General features: G+C 41.6%; 1 protein-coding gene across 5 annotated transcripts in view; it reads right to left on the reverse strand.

Moving 5' to 3' along the window:
• Nek11 (NIMA related kinase 11) overlaps positions 1-15,165 on the reverse strand; it is a 243,740-nt gene that overhangs the window by 185,023 nt on the left and 43,552 nt on the right. For all 5 annotated transcript variants that reach the window (XR_008214157.1, XM_052718940.1, XM_052718925.1 and 2 more), the window contains exon 3: positions 14,071-14,236. Coding sequence is in view for 4 of the 5 variants with exons in the window: in XM_052718940.1 (XP_052574900.1) it covers positions 14,071-14,236 (166 nt within the window). In the remaining variant the exon portion in view is untranslated. The remainder of the gene's footprint in view (positions 1-14,070; positions 14,237-15,165) is intronic.

Below are 15,165 nucleotides of genomic sequence, written 5' to 3' on the forward strand. Positions count from 1 at the left end.
TCTAGCCAATGGGGCAGTCGGGAGAGATTAGTTGTAATCAAACAACACATGGCCAACCGACTAACTGCTTGTAATACAGTTTTTAATTTCCTTCCAGTGCAGTGTGCAAATACTTGCTAAGCACTTTCTCTTTCCAAACTACGATATAAGAAGTCCAAAGCATATCAAACATTCACATGCAGCCTTGATGAAACCGCCTTCTAGATTTCTGGATTTTCTAGGCCAAGGAGATCAAAGCTTCTTGGAATTAAAAAATACAGTGAATTAATATTTAACTCTTAGCAAGAAAAAGAGAGAGAGACCAGTTCCCCCATCTTTCTCCAATGTGCTTCTCCAGCACTCACTTTCCACCCTTGGCATGTCTCAGAGTTCTGCCACAGCACACAAACTGTGCAGTAATAGTATTTCTGCAGGTTATACAAATTATTTTTGACAGTCGATCATTGCAGCATCCTAAGGAGTGGATGAGAAAGCTCTTCAGACAAAAGGTAGCCCATATCTACTACACTGTCTCTATTGTCAGCTTTATATTCCCATCCAAGGACTCTAACTGGATAATATCTAAAGGATATTCTGCCTGTGGTAAACATTTCTAATGTCAGAAAAACAGTGCTTCACCTCCTGGGGAGGGAGAGAGAGAGGGAAGGAGAAATGGACAGATGGATGGAACCTAGAAAAAATATGAGTGAGGGGCGAGCGTTAGAATTCAGTTGGTAAATTGTTTGCTGTGCAATCCTGAGGACACACGTTTGAGTCCCAAAATGTACATGAAAAATCAGGGGATGGTGGTAGGTAATTGCAATCTCAGTCCTGGGGCAGTAGAGCCAGGTGGGTCCCTGGGACTTAACAACCAGCCTGACCTAACAGGTGAGTTTCAGGTCAATAAGAGTCCCTAAAAATAACAAGGTAAAGGCTTTAAAGAACAGGAGGTTGTCCTCTGGCCTCCAAACACACACACACATGAACACTGCATACACACAGGTATGCATGTACACTGCACACACATACAAGCATGCATACTGCACACACAGGCATGCATACTGCATACACAGACATACACACTGCATACACACAGGCATGTACATTGCACACACACAGGCATGCACACTGCAAACACAGGCATGTACACTGTACACACACAGAGACACGAAATATTGACACTAGCTTCTTATATATTTCCAATATTTAGCACTTTAGAATGGCCAACATAAGTATAGCTGTCTTCATAAATTTGGCCTTCAAATATGTAATTGCCTATCTCACTTATAATAATATTGAGATTTCAAAAATTTATCTGTGAATTAAAATAGCATTCCTTTTAGGAATTTATTCTCAAACTACAAGTTCCTATTGTTGTTGCAGAATATTCCTTTATACTATGTGAAGAAGTGTCACTGTGACTGGTTTAATGAAGAGCCAAATGGTCAATGGCTAGTCAGGAAGAGGGTAAGCCAGAGTTCTGAGGACAGAGAGGTCTCAGGGAAGAAGGCAGAGTCCCCAGCCAGATGGAAGGAAAGCAGGCTGGGCAATACAGAGTAAAGGTAACCAAGCCATGTAAAAGAACATAGATTAAAGGATATGGGTAAATTTAAGTTATAAAAACCAGTCAGGAACAAACCTAAGGTAAGGCCAAGCTTTCATAATTAATAATAAGTCTCCATGTCATTCTTTGTGAGCTGGCAGCCCAAAGGAAAAAAAAATCTCTCTACATATTGTCATTATAAAACCATGCCATTTGAATACGAAGCTCTACCCACTCATGGCGTCTGCACTGTCTTCTGTGAGAGTGAGCATAATTGTTTCCATGGTGACACTGACTGCTGCTCTGCCATTCATCTCCCACCATTAAAGCCAGGGCCTCTCAAATGCTAGGCAAACCCTCTCCCACCATTAAAGCCAGGGCCTCTCAAATGTTAAGCAAACCCTCTCCCACCATTAAAGCCAGGGCCTCTCAAATATTTGGCAAACCTTCTCCCACCCTTAAAGTGAGGGCCTCTCAAATGCTGAGCAAACGCTCTCCCACCATTAAAGCCAGGGCCTCTCAAATGCTGAGCAAACGCTCTCCTACCATTAAAGCCAGGGCCTCTGAAATGATGGGCAAACCCTCTACCACAAAGGTGCATCCCCAGGCCCTACTCACACTTCTCAAATAGCAGAATTTACATGCCCATTTCCTGCATTGATATTCAATGTATGGATTCTTGTGACTATACAAGATATATTTGTATTATTGAGGAATAAATTGGAAAAGCAACCTCTGAAATAATTAGGCCTGAAAGTGAAATTCTAGAAGGAGCTATGCAAACCTCTCTTCATTCTCTGGGTTGAATCATAAGAAGAAATGTTGTCAGTTCTCACTACAGACTTAACCAAGAGACTGCTCAGTCAGCATGAAGATAAGACACCAAAACCCTAAGCCCAAGATGATAGTCTTAAGTTACTCCACAGCCTTTTATTTTCATTTTCTTAAATTTCTCTCTGAGGAAAAAAAAAACTATTGTTTTGCATTCACCATGTTCTTTAATAAGCACTATGTATATTACCTCCTGAGGATGTGGGTGAGGTAGGCAAGTCATTCACAGATTAAGACACTTATGCTTCTGTATCACAAAGAAAGAAATGCAGCTTCCGTGAAACCATCTGATTTTAACTCAGCAATGTGGGAGCCTTTCTTTCTTTTTCTAAACTTACCACCTAAGTAAACTCCAATTCATTTCATAAAAGGTCACAAGCTCTTATTGCTTATCCTAAGTTTTGGTTTCTCAACTTTGTCCTTGAGAAATGTTTAATGATGACTTTCTCACTAAAACAAACTTCAGTAAAAAGAGAATGGACTTGAACTTGAGCCAATATTAACGCTGCCCGTCATTGATGCTACAGTCAGAAAGATGCTCTGCCACTAATGTCGCCTCTTAAAGTTACACAAAAAGCCTTGATGTGCACTTCTTAGGTTTTGAAAATCTATAACCCAAACTGTCACGTGGTAGATTAATGGTGTCCTTTCACACTCCATCCCAATTAGCCAACATCAGATGGATTTTGAAACACTGAGACCTTGAAGAAGTGAAGAAAACTCATCTACAGTGTTCTAAACACCATCTTTGATTGCCAGGGACAAGTTTAAATCCCCAATCCACTTTTAAGGCTGTCAACAGAAGTGCTTACAACTACTTCAAAAGACCAAACAGAACGGTCTCAGAAGTCCATACAAGTAAAGTGGAAGTGTTCAAAGAATAGACAAAAGGATCTCTTCAAGGCTAGAAGGAGCACAGAGCATCCTTCTGCCCCACTTCTCCATTTTAAAATGAAAAGTCTGCCCCTTCTTAATTCATTGAGCTAATATCTCATAATGTTGTTCCTTCAACCCCATCACATCTTCAATAAATAAGCATTTGTCTGGTATACTTCAAAGTTTAGCATGTAACAGAATCATTTAAGTTGCTTGTTTAAAATGTTCAATCTGACTCTGTATTGCTATACGATTGGATAAGATCAAGGAATATGTGTTTTATTTTTATTTTTGTGAATATGGTTTGTGTGTGTTCATAGGTATGTGGACACATGTTGGGGATATGTACACACATGTATGTATGTCCATGTGGAGTTCCAAGGTTGACATCAGGAGTCTTTCTTTACTGTGTGCCCTTTGCTTACTGAGGTAAGATCTCTGAATTGAACCCAAAGCTCACAGAGAGTCTGATGACAAGCTTGCTCCAGGGATCTGATTTTTGAACACTGGGATTACAGGCAGACCACAGCAGCCCTCTGGCATGGGTGCTGGGGACACAAACTCAGGTTTCCACATGGGCACGGTTAGTGTTTACCCGCCAATTCATCACTCCATCGGAGAACATGCTTTTAACATGCATCCCGGTGCCTCTGGAGCTGTTCCATGGCAACAGTTTGAGAAACAGTACTAGGCAGTACCATAAATGGGCCATAGACTTAAAACTTACCCCACCGTGGAAACATTCCACCCAGAAGCTTAAACAATGCCAAAGGCAAAAGATGTCTTTGGGAAAAGCAGGGTTGGATAGGAATTGTTTAATAATGATAAAAGCCAGTGACAGATGTAGGGAGCAAGGAGAGGAATACTCTGTCGCTGAACTGTGGCCTTCTGAAAGCTCACTGCAATAGAACACATCCACGTGGGGAAATGTCAAGCTACACTGCGCTTTTCAAAGCACAATAAGACAGTCCAGCTTTTAAACAGTTACTGAAAAGTACCCTCCACTCTTATGACATGTTATGATTGGTAACACAAATGACACTTCTGGGACTTAATCAGGAATTCTTTTTGTCTATAATGTCTGATAAAATAAGCGCATCCTCCCTACTCAAACAGTAAAGTAGCAGAACTTGTTTTATTTTTTTATCTCAATATGAAACAATACTCATATTCTATAAAGCACTGGGTTATTGTTTTAAATAAACTATTTGAGAACATGTTAATTATTCTGATACTTTAACATTTAAATTTAATGAAGTCATAGGCTAACTAAAGCCATCCCTCAAATGTTAAGTTTTGCTAAGTTTATGGATTATTGGATATGAATTAATTACTTTTAACTGAAATTTACTTCAGTTGTCAATCATTACATTACAGTGTTAAATGAAAATTGGTGGTAGTACTTAATTTTTGAGACAGAATCTTCATTCCTCTTTTCCTGGGTACAAATTTCTCAAATCACTTAAGAAAATCTAGAGACATTTTATTGTGAACCAACACTTCAAATATGCTAGCAGAGGTACTTTTCAATTTTATGTTAAAGGGTCAAAGTATATCACACTCAAACAAGGTAAGAAGGAGACACAAAAAGCAAATGATCTTCATGGTCTGGATGGGGCTCACCCTGTGGCCCAGGCTGACCTCAAATTTGAGATTTTCCTGCCTCAGCTTCCCAAAGGATGGGATTACAAATTTGTGTCACCATGTCTGATAATATTTTAATTTTAATACTATAAAACCATTAATGGATTGACTCAGAAGTATAAAAATGCGAGACACATTATTTAAAAATTGAATAAAGTCTAGACTCATATAATAGGCACAAGGTGAATTTAGAGAAGACTATTTATTTCTGGATGGAGCTGTCCAGGTATGTTCTGTATAGATGAGACCAAGCTCCCTGAAGACAGCTGTCTCTCAATCAGAGGCTCCAGTGTGTTTACATCACAATTAGTGGATGTCTGATGTGAGCTCACACCATAAAGAATAACTACCAATCAACAGCAAAATGATAAACATCTAGGAATGTCCTTCAAACAACAGATTGTGGAAGGTGATGGTATCTGAAGAAACATTAAGACTATAAGCAGTAGCTTCTAGTCTAGTCTTCTGTTGAGAGGAAATAATGACGAACTAGTACATTAAAATATGTACAGTCAGGACGATTTCTGGGCTTGCTAGTTTCTAATCTAAGAAAATACAAGCTCCAGGTATAGAAGTAGACCCTGCCTCAAAGTAATAGGTAGAGAGTGCTAGAGGAAACCCAATACTTTCTTCTGGCCTATGCATGTGCACACTCATGTGCACACACAAGTATGTGTATAAGCACTCACATAGATAGGGTATAAACACTCACATAGATAAGTATACACACATAAGTAAGTCTCTTAAAAATTCACTTCTAATTAGAAAAGAAGACAAGCATTTGGGGTGGGGGAGGAGCCTCACAAATAGAACACTCAGGACCGGAAAGCACATAGGGAGTGATGGAAGGAGGGGTGGGGGGTGAAAGGGGCTCAGGCGGATGGGAGAGTGAGAGGGGAGAGAATCAATCGAAAGAAATTTTGTCTGAAAACACCAAGATGAAGCCTAATATTGTGAACACTAAGTTAATTTTTTTAGTAAAAAAAATAACTCATTTCTAGGCCAGGCATAGGGGTACGTGACTGTACCATGACTGCAGTCCTAGAACTAGGGGAGCTAAGACTGGAAGACTGCAAGTTCTAGACCAGCCTGGACTACATAGTGAAACTGGATCTCAAAGGGAATTTTATTCCCTCTCACAAAGGAAAAGAGGAGCCGGGCGGTGGTGGCGCACGCCTTTAATCCCAGCACTCGGGAGGCAGAGCCAGGCGGATCTCTGTGAGTTCGAGGCCAGCCTGGTCTCCAAAGCGAGTTCCAGGAAAAGCGCAAAGCTACACAGAGAAACCCTGTCTCGAAAAACCAAAAAAAAAAAAAAAAAAAAAAAAACAAAGGAAAAGAGGAATGTCAAAAAAAAAAAAAAGACACAGAAGCACCCAAGAGCCAAAATTAGAACAACCTGAGCCACAAAACTGATAACACTAGCATGGGAATATGCCCTATAGAATATAAAACATATCTACCAGTCCATACTGACACAAAGAAATAATTGAATAAATAAATGAATAGTGAGAGGGAACACCTCTTCCATATAGAGAATCCCGGCCAAACAAAAGAAATACAAAACTGCAACCAGGCAAACAGCAAATAAAAGTTGCTGGATGACTTCCACTAAAAGACGCTAGACTCAGAGGGAGAGGCCTTGAGAAGACACAGAGCACTGGCATAATCTCAATGTATCTTCCCAGGGATAGTTCTCAGCTAAAAGGGAAAACAGTAAGTTTACAACAGAGAAACCCAGAAGACAGAATCTTAGCAAAGTGATACAAATCAGTACCACCAGAGTAAAATAAGTCAGCTTCCTGCAGCCCCTTACCATGCACCAACAACACAGCATCTCTTCTGTGGCAGGACGTTTAGACCAGGGGACCTCAGCCAGCTCACAAGCAAACATCAGACTAGAACATTCTGAGGTCTCTCGGCAGCAACAGAAACACTTGTTAGCACTCATCCAAAGTGTCATGACAGTTATATATACATTTTAATAAAAACCGAGGCAGCAAAGGGAAGCTGTCGTGGATATAGATGCCACCAAGGAAACACAATTCAGTAATAATAATACCCAAGTTTCCACCACTGTACTGCAACATCTTAGTGGCTAACACTAGGGGATGCACTCAGCTGCAAACACGCTGCCATCAAAGGTGAAGTATTTGGTTACTAAATAACATCTCCCACTTTACTACCTCTGTGCTGTTTCCTTTAACTTCAGTGCCCCAACTCTACTTGCTGGAATTTTTCCCACACTTCATGTTCGAATATAATAAGGCAGCCCCGCCAGAGTTCCCACAGTCCCAAGCTACCCATAATCATCATTCTTGTGACACCATATATTTTAACCATTGATGGAAATGTCTCATTTAACATGCCAGACAAATTCATTAAAGAAATTTGCCATACGACCAGGGATTTGGCTCAGGAGTAGGGGGCTTTCTCAGGATGTCAAGGCCTTGGTCCCAGCTCCCAGCTGGGAAAACAAACCAGTTACCACATCATCTCTGTTACCCCAAACTATATCTGAGAACTACACCTGACACAGAGTTGGGGCTCAGAAACGACTCTTGGCAGGCTCAGAAAGCGCCAATAAATAATACAGAATACTAATTTATCTGTAAGCGTGAGGACTGAATTACCAAGGTGATAGGGAGCTCATGTGGGTTAGGGACCATATTTCTTCTTTCTATGGAGATGTATGTGGTGAGCTGGACTGAAGCAGCTGCCCAGGGAACAAGGAGCAGGAGCTGGGTGATCTTCATGACACACAAGACCTGCTCATCAGCTATACCCACAGGCAGGGCCAGACTCCCCTGCTCTCTAGTCTGGGCCTCATCTGGCTCACTAATCCTTAAATGCTGACCATTTCTTCTTTATTACTGTATTTTTATACTAACCATTCTCCTCTCCCCACCCCCAGTTCTAACCCTGGCTGTCCATTAAAATCACTCAGAGAGCTTACAAAAATCCTGTTAGCTGGGCAAATAAGTGAGGTTTGCAGAGGTGGGACTCAGGCCCAGGCAGTTTTGAAAGTCCACAGCTGAAGGCTGGAACGACCATTCTGCCACTACACTGATGAAGCTGCTGAAGCTGTTCCCATCACCAAACAGGAAGCAGAGCAGTCCAACTGTTACCACTCTTTGCTGAGAGCATAGGTTCTTCCACCATGCCCCTCTCTCCTGGAGGTTTATGACCTCACACCTCCTCCATCTACTACCTGAATGCCTAGGTTTCTGGGGACCCCTTGTCCTCACTCACATGGAAGACCTTCGGGCAGTATGGCAAAGGTCTCTGGTGCAGTACACTGTTAGATGCACCTGCGAAGGAGGACAAACGTGTCTGACATCTGTGTCAGGTGGATGTATCCAGTATTCTCTTTTATCATCAGTGTTGGATGGAAGTGAGGTGGGAGCTCAGAACAAATGGCAAAGAGTAAGCTAAGAAACAAACATCCTTGAAAGTAGAAAGGGAAGTGGTGGGAGAGGGGAAAGAGATCAAGTGCAGGGGAACTGACAGGGGGAGAGGGGTGGGGATGAATACAACCACAGGACATTCTAAGTGCTCATGAAAATGCCACAATGAAACCCATTACATTGTATGATTGACAAAGCTAATAGAAATGTTTAGAAAAGGAATGTCTGAATGCTACCTTCTTTGTGGTTCAATATGTAGGCCTAAGATGCTAATTTAAAAAATGAATAGGAAAACTCTCACATGTTGGAGTCTGAGATGATGCATATGATTACATTGAGTTTCACGCAAAATAAAAATGCTTCAGCAGTTAGGGACGTGGGGTGTGGGTGGCTTCCAGCCAATAACTTGCCCACTTCTATTGCATTTTCACTGTCCATGTGAGAGGAGAGTTTCCTTATGAAAGGAAGCCTGTGATTGTGAGAGAAGAGGGAGCAGTTCAGGGGCCCAGGAAGCTGGGTAGAACCTGAAAACGTGGGGCTAGGAAGAAAACGTGTTAGAAAAAAAGTAATGACCTAAGATGAGATGCAAGAAACTATGGAGGAAGGACAAGAAGGAGAGGGCACATAGCTCCATCTCCTCCTTGTGTGGAGAACAGAAGACATCAGTGTGCTGTGGGATGTCTTTCTGTACACTGTGAGTATATGTTGCTCTCATTGGTTGATAAACAAAGCTGTTTAGCCAATGGCGAGGCAGAATAAGGTTAGGTGGGACATTCAAACTGAAGATGGAGATGAAGAAGGGTGGAGTCAGGCAGAAGCTGTGAGCCACCACCAGGAGGAGCAAGATGTGAGAGAACAGTGTGAAGCCACGTGGCAAAACAGAGGAATAGGAATGGGTTGAGTTAAGTTGTAAGAGCTAGTTAGTAATGAGCCTGAGCCATAGGCCATACAGTTTGTAATTAATATAAGCCTCTGTGTGTTTACTTGGGACCAAGGGCCGTGGAACCAGGTGGAACACAGGAAAACTTCCAGCTATACCAGTGGTCCAAATGTTCTGCTGCTTTGGTAGCTTTGGAACTATCAGACAGCACCTGGCTCTGCAGCTCAGGCTGGCCTTGGATTTGTGATCTTCCTGGTTTTGCTTCCTTCATGCTGGTATTATAAGCACCACAATACCAATTGGAGGATACTTTGTTTATGTATTTATTACGTGCATATGTAGTGTGTATATGTGCATGTGTATGTGGGTGTACATGTATGTGTGTCTGTGTGAATGTACATGTGTATGTGCCTGGTGTTTGTCCTCTATCACCACTTCCTCATGTTTTGAGACAGAGTCTGTCACCGATTAGCTAGACTGGGCAGCTCTGGGCATCCACCTGTCCCCACCCCCCAGTGTTAAGGTTATGGACACATGCCACCACATCCAGATATTCCACGGGTTCTGGGGTCTACACTGTGGTCTCCATCCTTACACAGCAGGCTCTTTACTGACAGAGTCATCTCCTCAGCCTCTGGTTGCCTGCTTCTTCACACACGTAATCTGAGGTGCCCAGTGGGTTGAGCAGCAGATATAGACATATCAGGGTTGCATGAATATATTACAGACTTGATGGGTCCCAAATTAAATTTTCCAAGAGGAAACATGGACATAGACAGATCAACTACTGCAATGGGGATAATATTTTTTATAAGGTCAAGATTTAGTTACCGGCCATTTCCTATGTCAATAATTTTACCTCAATTAAGAAAAAGATAACATCAGGCCTGAGCAAGTTAAGAGTGAATTTGCATCTGAAGATGAGAAATATCTCTGTTAACAAGAAGGGAGCAACATGCACACATCATTTCTCAGGAGCCTGGGAAGAGGCAGCCTGACGGCTCAGGATCCACAGACCCCTGGAAGCTCAGCAGCTGTGCAGTGCAGCTGGCAGCCATCACCATGGCAACATGCCCTCCCAGGAGAGCAGCTTGGTCCATAGAAACCAACCATCATTTAAAAATTAACGCAGATGATCCTGCATTGGATCCTGCACAACGAAAACCATTTTTGTAGAAATGCCCTTTCTAAGGACATAATTGGAACAAATGAGCATATTTGGAACAAATTTGAATATAGATTGTGAATTAGATGGGTGGTTCTCAAACTTCAGCTTGTTTCAGACTCACCTGGTAAGCTTGTCAAAACACAGATGGCTGAGCCCCACCCCCACAAAGTCTGATTCAGTATGGCTGGGCTTTGGGCCACGATTCTGTATTTCCACCAAGTTACCAAGTGGGGCTGATACTACAGATGTGTGGTTCCCTTGAGGATTACAGTGGCTTACATACTCTCATTGTTTCAGTGTTAATTTCCTGAGTTTTTATCACTTTAACTGTTGTTATGAAAGAGAAGGTCCTTGGCCTTAGAAAATACAGTAGCTATTTGGGAAAAGGTTAGGTCTGGAACTTTGTGTTAGCTTTCTGTTGCCATGACAAAACATGTGAGAAATAAACTCACAAGCAGAAAAGACCTGCTTTAACTCCAGGTTCCAGGCAGTAGTTCGTTGCTGCTATTGCTTTGGGGACTGTGATGAGACAGATCATTATGGTGGGAAAGCATGAGAGAAGCCGCTCATACCCTAGCAGCTGGGGAGGAACGTGTGTGAGGGAGGCTTGCATTCCGAAACCACCTTCAAAGGAATGGTGCCAATGTCCTCACTTTCCTAAGGCCCCACTTTCTAGAGTTTCCACCACTTCCCAATAAGTAGGCTAGCAACTAAGCCTCTAGATCACATGGGCTTCAGGGAGATGTTCAAGCAGTTCAAGATGCAAACCACAACATGTTTATTTTCAAGTAGTTCAGGGAAAAGCTAGGTAGAGTGTATATACATGGAAAAAAGAAATAATGAAGTAAATGTGGGCTACAATATAACTGGGAAGTCTGGGGAAGAGGGTGTGGGAGATGTGAGTAGTCTCACAACCTGTCTGGAAGCTCAAAATTACAGTAAATTTTTAAAAATATCAAAATTAACATGGGAAAAGAAAGTTAGAGCATGTCATCTACACCTGTCACACATGGCAGCCACTAGCTGCACAGGCCACTGCATTTTAAGTTAATTAAAGTTAAACAATAAATTTTGTTTATACCTAATTCCTTAATTCGAAAGACAAAAAGCCAGCGTGACTATAGGCTACCATGGCAGAAGGCACAGGCCACTCAGTTTCCCCACACCTTCCACTGAGCAATGATGACCTCAGTCGAAGGTGTTTTAAGATATGGAAAGCATCTTTAGAAAAATTTAGTGTGCCCCCAGGTGTGGTAGCCAACACCTACAATCTCATTTCTTGGGAGATGTAGGCAGGGGGATCAGGAGTTCAAGGCCAGCTGTAGCTACATAGTGAATTCAGGAACAACCCGAATTACAGAGACAATATATCAACATTTTATAAACAAATGAATGTGCCAAGATCAGCAGTGGGGAAAATAATCATCCTGTGTAGTAATAGCTGATTGTTTTCCTGAAAGAAAAGTTTATCAACTAAGGGAGCTAAAGAAGAAAAAGTATTAAATAGTAACAGGTAGAGTGTAGCATAGCTACATCGGAAACACATTTTCCAGAGTGGCTCTTCAGAGCTACCATCCTACACGCCTCATCATCTTACTGATTTTCTTAACAATCCATTCGGTAAAGAAGTTACATATCTAAGTAACTGGTATTCATCACCGCCACCTGTGTGTGTGTGTGTGTGTGTGTGTGTGTGTCTGTCTGTCTGTCTGTCTGTCTGTCTGTATTTCTGCCTCTCCCGCTCTCTCTCCTCCAAGCAGAGAAGGAGCAAGCCAGGAGAGTGATTTAAAGGAGAAAGGTCAAGGTTTAGAATACTCCAAGTTCATTCGATTGAATCTGACTACCAGTTTGTTAATGGCTGATGCATCAGTAACTGTGGAAGCAGTACAGGTGGTCTGGGTACAGTCTCTACTCTTCCTTCTCCTCTTTTCAAATATACAGCACCCCCAACTTCCATCTGGTTGTCCAAATTCTCAGAGCCAAACAAGCTTGCCTTCTGTTCCACAAAGAGACTTCTTTCTTCCCAACATAATTTCCTTGGGGTTCCAGGGCTACCCAAGTAATTAGCTGACTAATTTCATTTTCTATGGTTTCAAATCCTCCTAAGAAGTATTTGAATAGCCTAGCTCAAAGACCATGTAGGCATAATTTTAAGCATGACATCTTCTATTATGGTCTGTCTGACCTCACCCATCCTATACCTACAACCTCTGAGTTGTAAACATAAAGATCCACACCAACAGCTTCGTATTGTCCATCTTCTCCTCACTCATCTTTCTAAGCTTCGTGCTCATTTCAGACTCAGAAAAGCACAAAGCTGTTACTTCAAGAGAACTGAAAGTAGCAGAGAAAACTACAAATACTAAGCCATAATTCACAAGTCAATAAATAGGAAAGGTTTCTCTAGGGGAAATGAGACATATTCAAAATCTCAAATATCAAGCAATAGAACTAGAAATCAAAATGTGAGCTATACCTCCACTGTATGCAGGCCTTCGTTAAGAGTCTAGATGTCCATCTAAGCATTCATTATACTATGATAGGAGGTTTGGGCAATCTGTCTCCATATATGTAAAAGCATTCCTCTGCAGATATTCCTTCTTAAATATTCACTCTGACTGATTTGCCAAAGGGAGAAAAAACAATCATTAAAAATGAGTTTGTCCATTGGGGAATATGCTGTGGGATGTTCTGTATGGCAAATGTGTTGCTAATTAGTCAATAAATAAAACACTGATTGGCCATTGGCTAGGCAGGAAGTGTAGGCGGGACAAGGAGGAGAATAAAGCTGGGAAGTGGAAGGCTGAGTCAGAGAGACACTGCCAGCCGCCATGATGACAAACAGTATGTGAAGATGCCGGTAAGCCACAAACCACGTGGCAAGGTATAAATTTATGGAAATGGATTAATTTAAGATACAAGAACAGTTAGCAAGAAGCCTGCCACAGCCATACAGTTTGTAACCAATATAAGTCTCTGTGTTTACTTGGTTGGGTTTGAGCGGCTGTGGGACTGGCAGGTGAGAGAGATTTGTCCTGACTGTGGGCCAGGCAGGAAAACTCTAGCTACAGGAATAGAATATGGGAATTTGGGGGCTGGCAGTTTAAGAAATCCCACTACAATTGGCATCTAATCTTGACATAGAGACTTATTATTAACTATTAATGCTCAGCCTTAGCTTAGGCTTGTTTCTAGTTAGCTTTTAACTTAAATTAACCCATTTCTATTAATCTACATGCTGCCCCAAGGCTCATTTACCTCATCTACAAACTGTCCATCTTGCTTTCCTGCTTCCTCCATGTTTGGCGCCTGGCTGGCTGACTCCCTTCTCTCCCTGCCTGCTAGCACCAACTATCCCTCTTCTGTCTAGCTATTGGCTGTTCAGCTTTTTATTAGGCCAATTAGAGCAATCAGGTGCCTCAGGCAGGCAAGGTGAAACAGTAACACATCTTTACATAGTTAAACAAATGCAACATAAACAAAAGCAACACATCTTTACATAGTTAAACAATTATTCTGCAACACAAACAAATGCAACACATCTTTACATAGTTAAACAAATAATCTATTCCACAACATTTGTCAATTACTTAGAGAAGATTATTCTTAGCTACAAGACATGAGACACCAGGCCTTTAGAGTTCAACTTGCTGTTTGATAACAAAACTTTTGAGATATCTCTTTATATAAAATTGTTACCAGGCAACACATTTTTACAAATATTTCTAAGAGAGAAGAGTCTCACCTCACAGTATTCTGTGATAATGCAAAAATTGTTCTGCTCCACGAAGCTTGCATGGAACTTGACAATGGCTGGATGATTTAGCTTGGAAAGGAGCTGGGCTTCCACATTGGCCTGAACAGTTTCATTCGGATTTAATTCTCCAACACAGATTTCCTTGAGTACCTTTCTGCAGCCAAAACAAGAAAAAAGAAAAATGAAAAAGAAAAAGAAAGAAAGACATTAAGAGTTGAGAAATACATTTAACACATATGAGCAAGTAGTATAGAGTCCCCTCACTATGCCCAGATGATCGGCTGCTCAAGGGTCTAGTTCTGCCTGCTACGGTACTGATGCCCTGGGCCTGCTTCCTATCCTGGTCAGTACCATGGTGTCCCACAGCCTCTGACCTCCACACCTATTCTCTCTACAGACGGAAGGACAGACATGGAATCTTGAGCACCACTGCTGGGATGCTCCTCCTCCATCTCATGAGACATTTGGTTTCTTTCATGGTGGTCTGTTTCCATCTCTATGTGTTCCATTTTGTTTGTATCTGTTTATACTCATCACTACTTTTCTATTTCTGTCTATCTTATACATCCTCCTTCCCTCACTCCCTTTCTGTGTCTTACTCTGCTGTGTGTGTAATCTCACTCTTGCTCACACTCACTCTTGCTCTCCCTCTCGATGCCCTAAAATGGTCCCAAACCTATCAATTGAATGTCAGTCGGAATGCTTGCTATTTATTTACTCTATCCTAACTGTATTTGAAATGCCATGCTTTATTGCTAGCAGGATTTAGGAAGACAAAGTTTTAACTGAAAACATTGATAGAGATAGTAAGAATTTCAATCCTGGATAAATAGAAGATCTCACTAAATCTCCAAATCATTAATTTAAAAATTGTGATAGCACCACATGAGCAGACCAAAACACTACCTCTCCCCATCTAAGGAAAAAAAATAGTCTGATGAGCAAACCAATTATAGCACCACACTGTAAACTAGATTGCCTGGGGACAGCACTTTAGCACGCCAATTACACTGTGCAGACAGATGCTGCTGATTGCCAGGGAGCCTGGCTGCTCATTAAGGCAAGTTCTGTAGGACTCCAGCT

Source organism: Peromyscus californicus, unplaced genomic scaffold (assembly GCF_007827085.1).
Source record: "Peromyscus californicus insignis strain IS unplaced genomic scaffold, ASM782708v3 Scaffold_11__1_contigs__length_118956290, whole genome shotgun sequence".
NCBI lineage: Eukaryota > Metazoa > Chordata > Mammalia > Rodentia > Cricetidae > Peromyscus > Peromyscus californicus.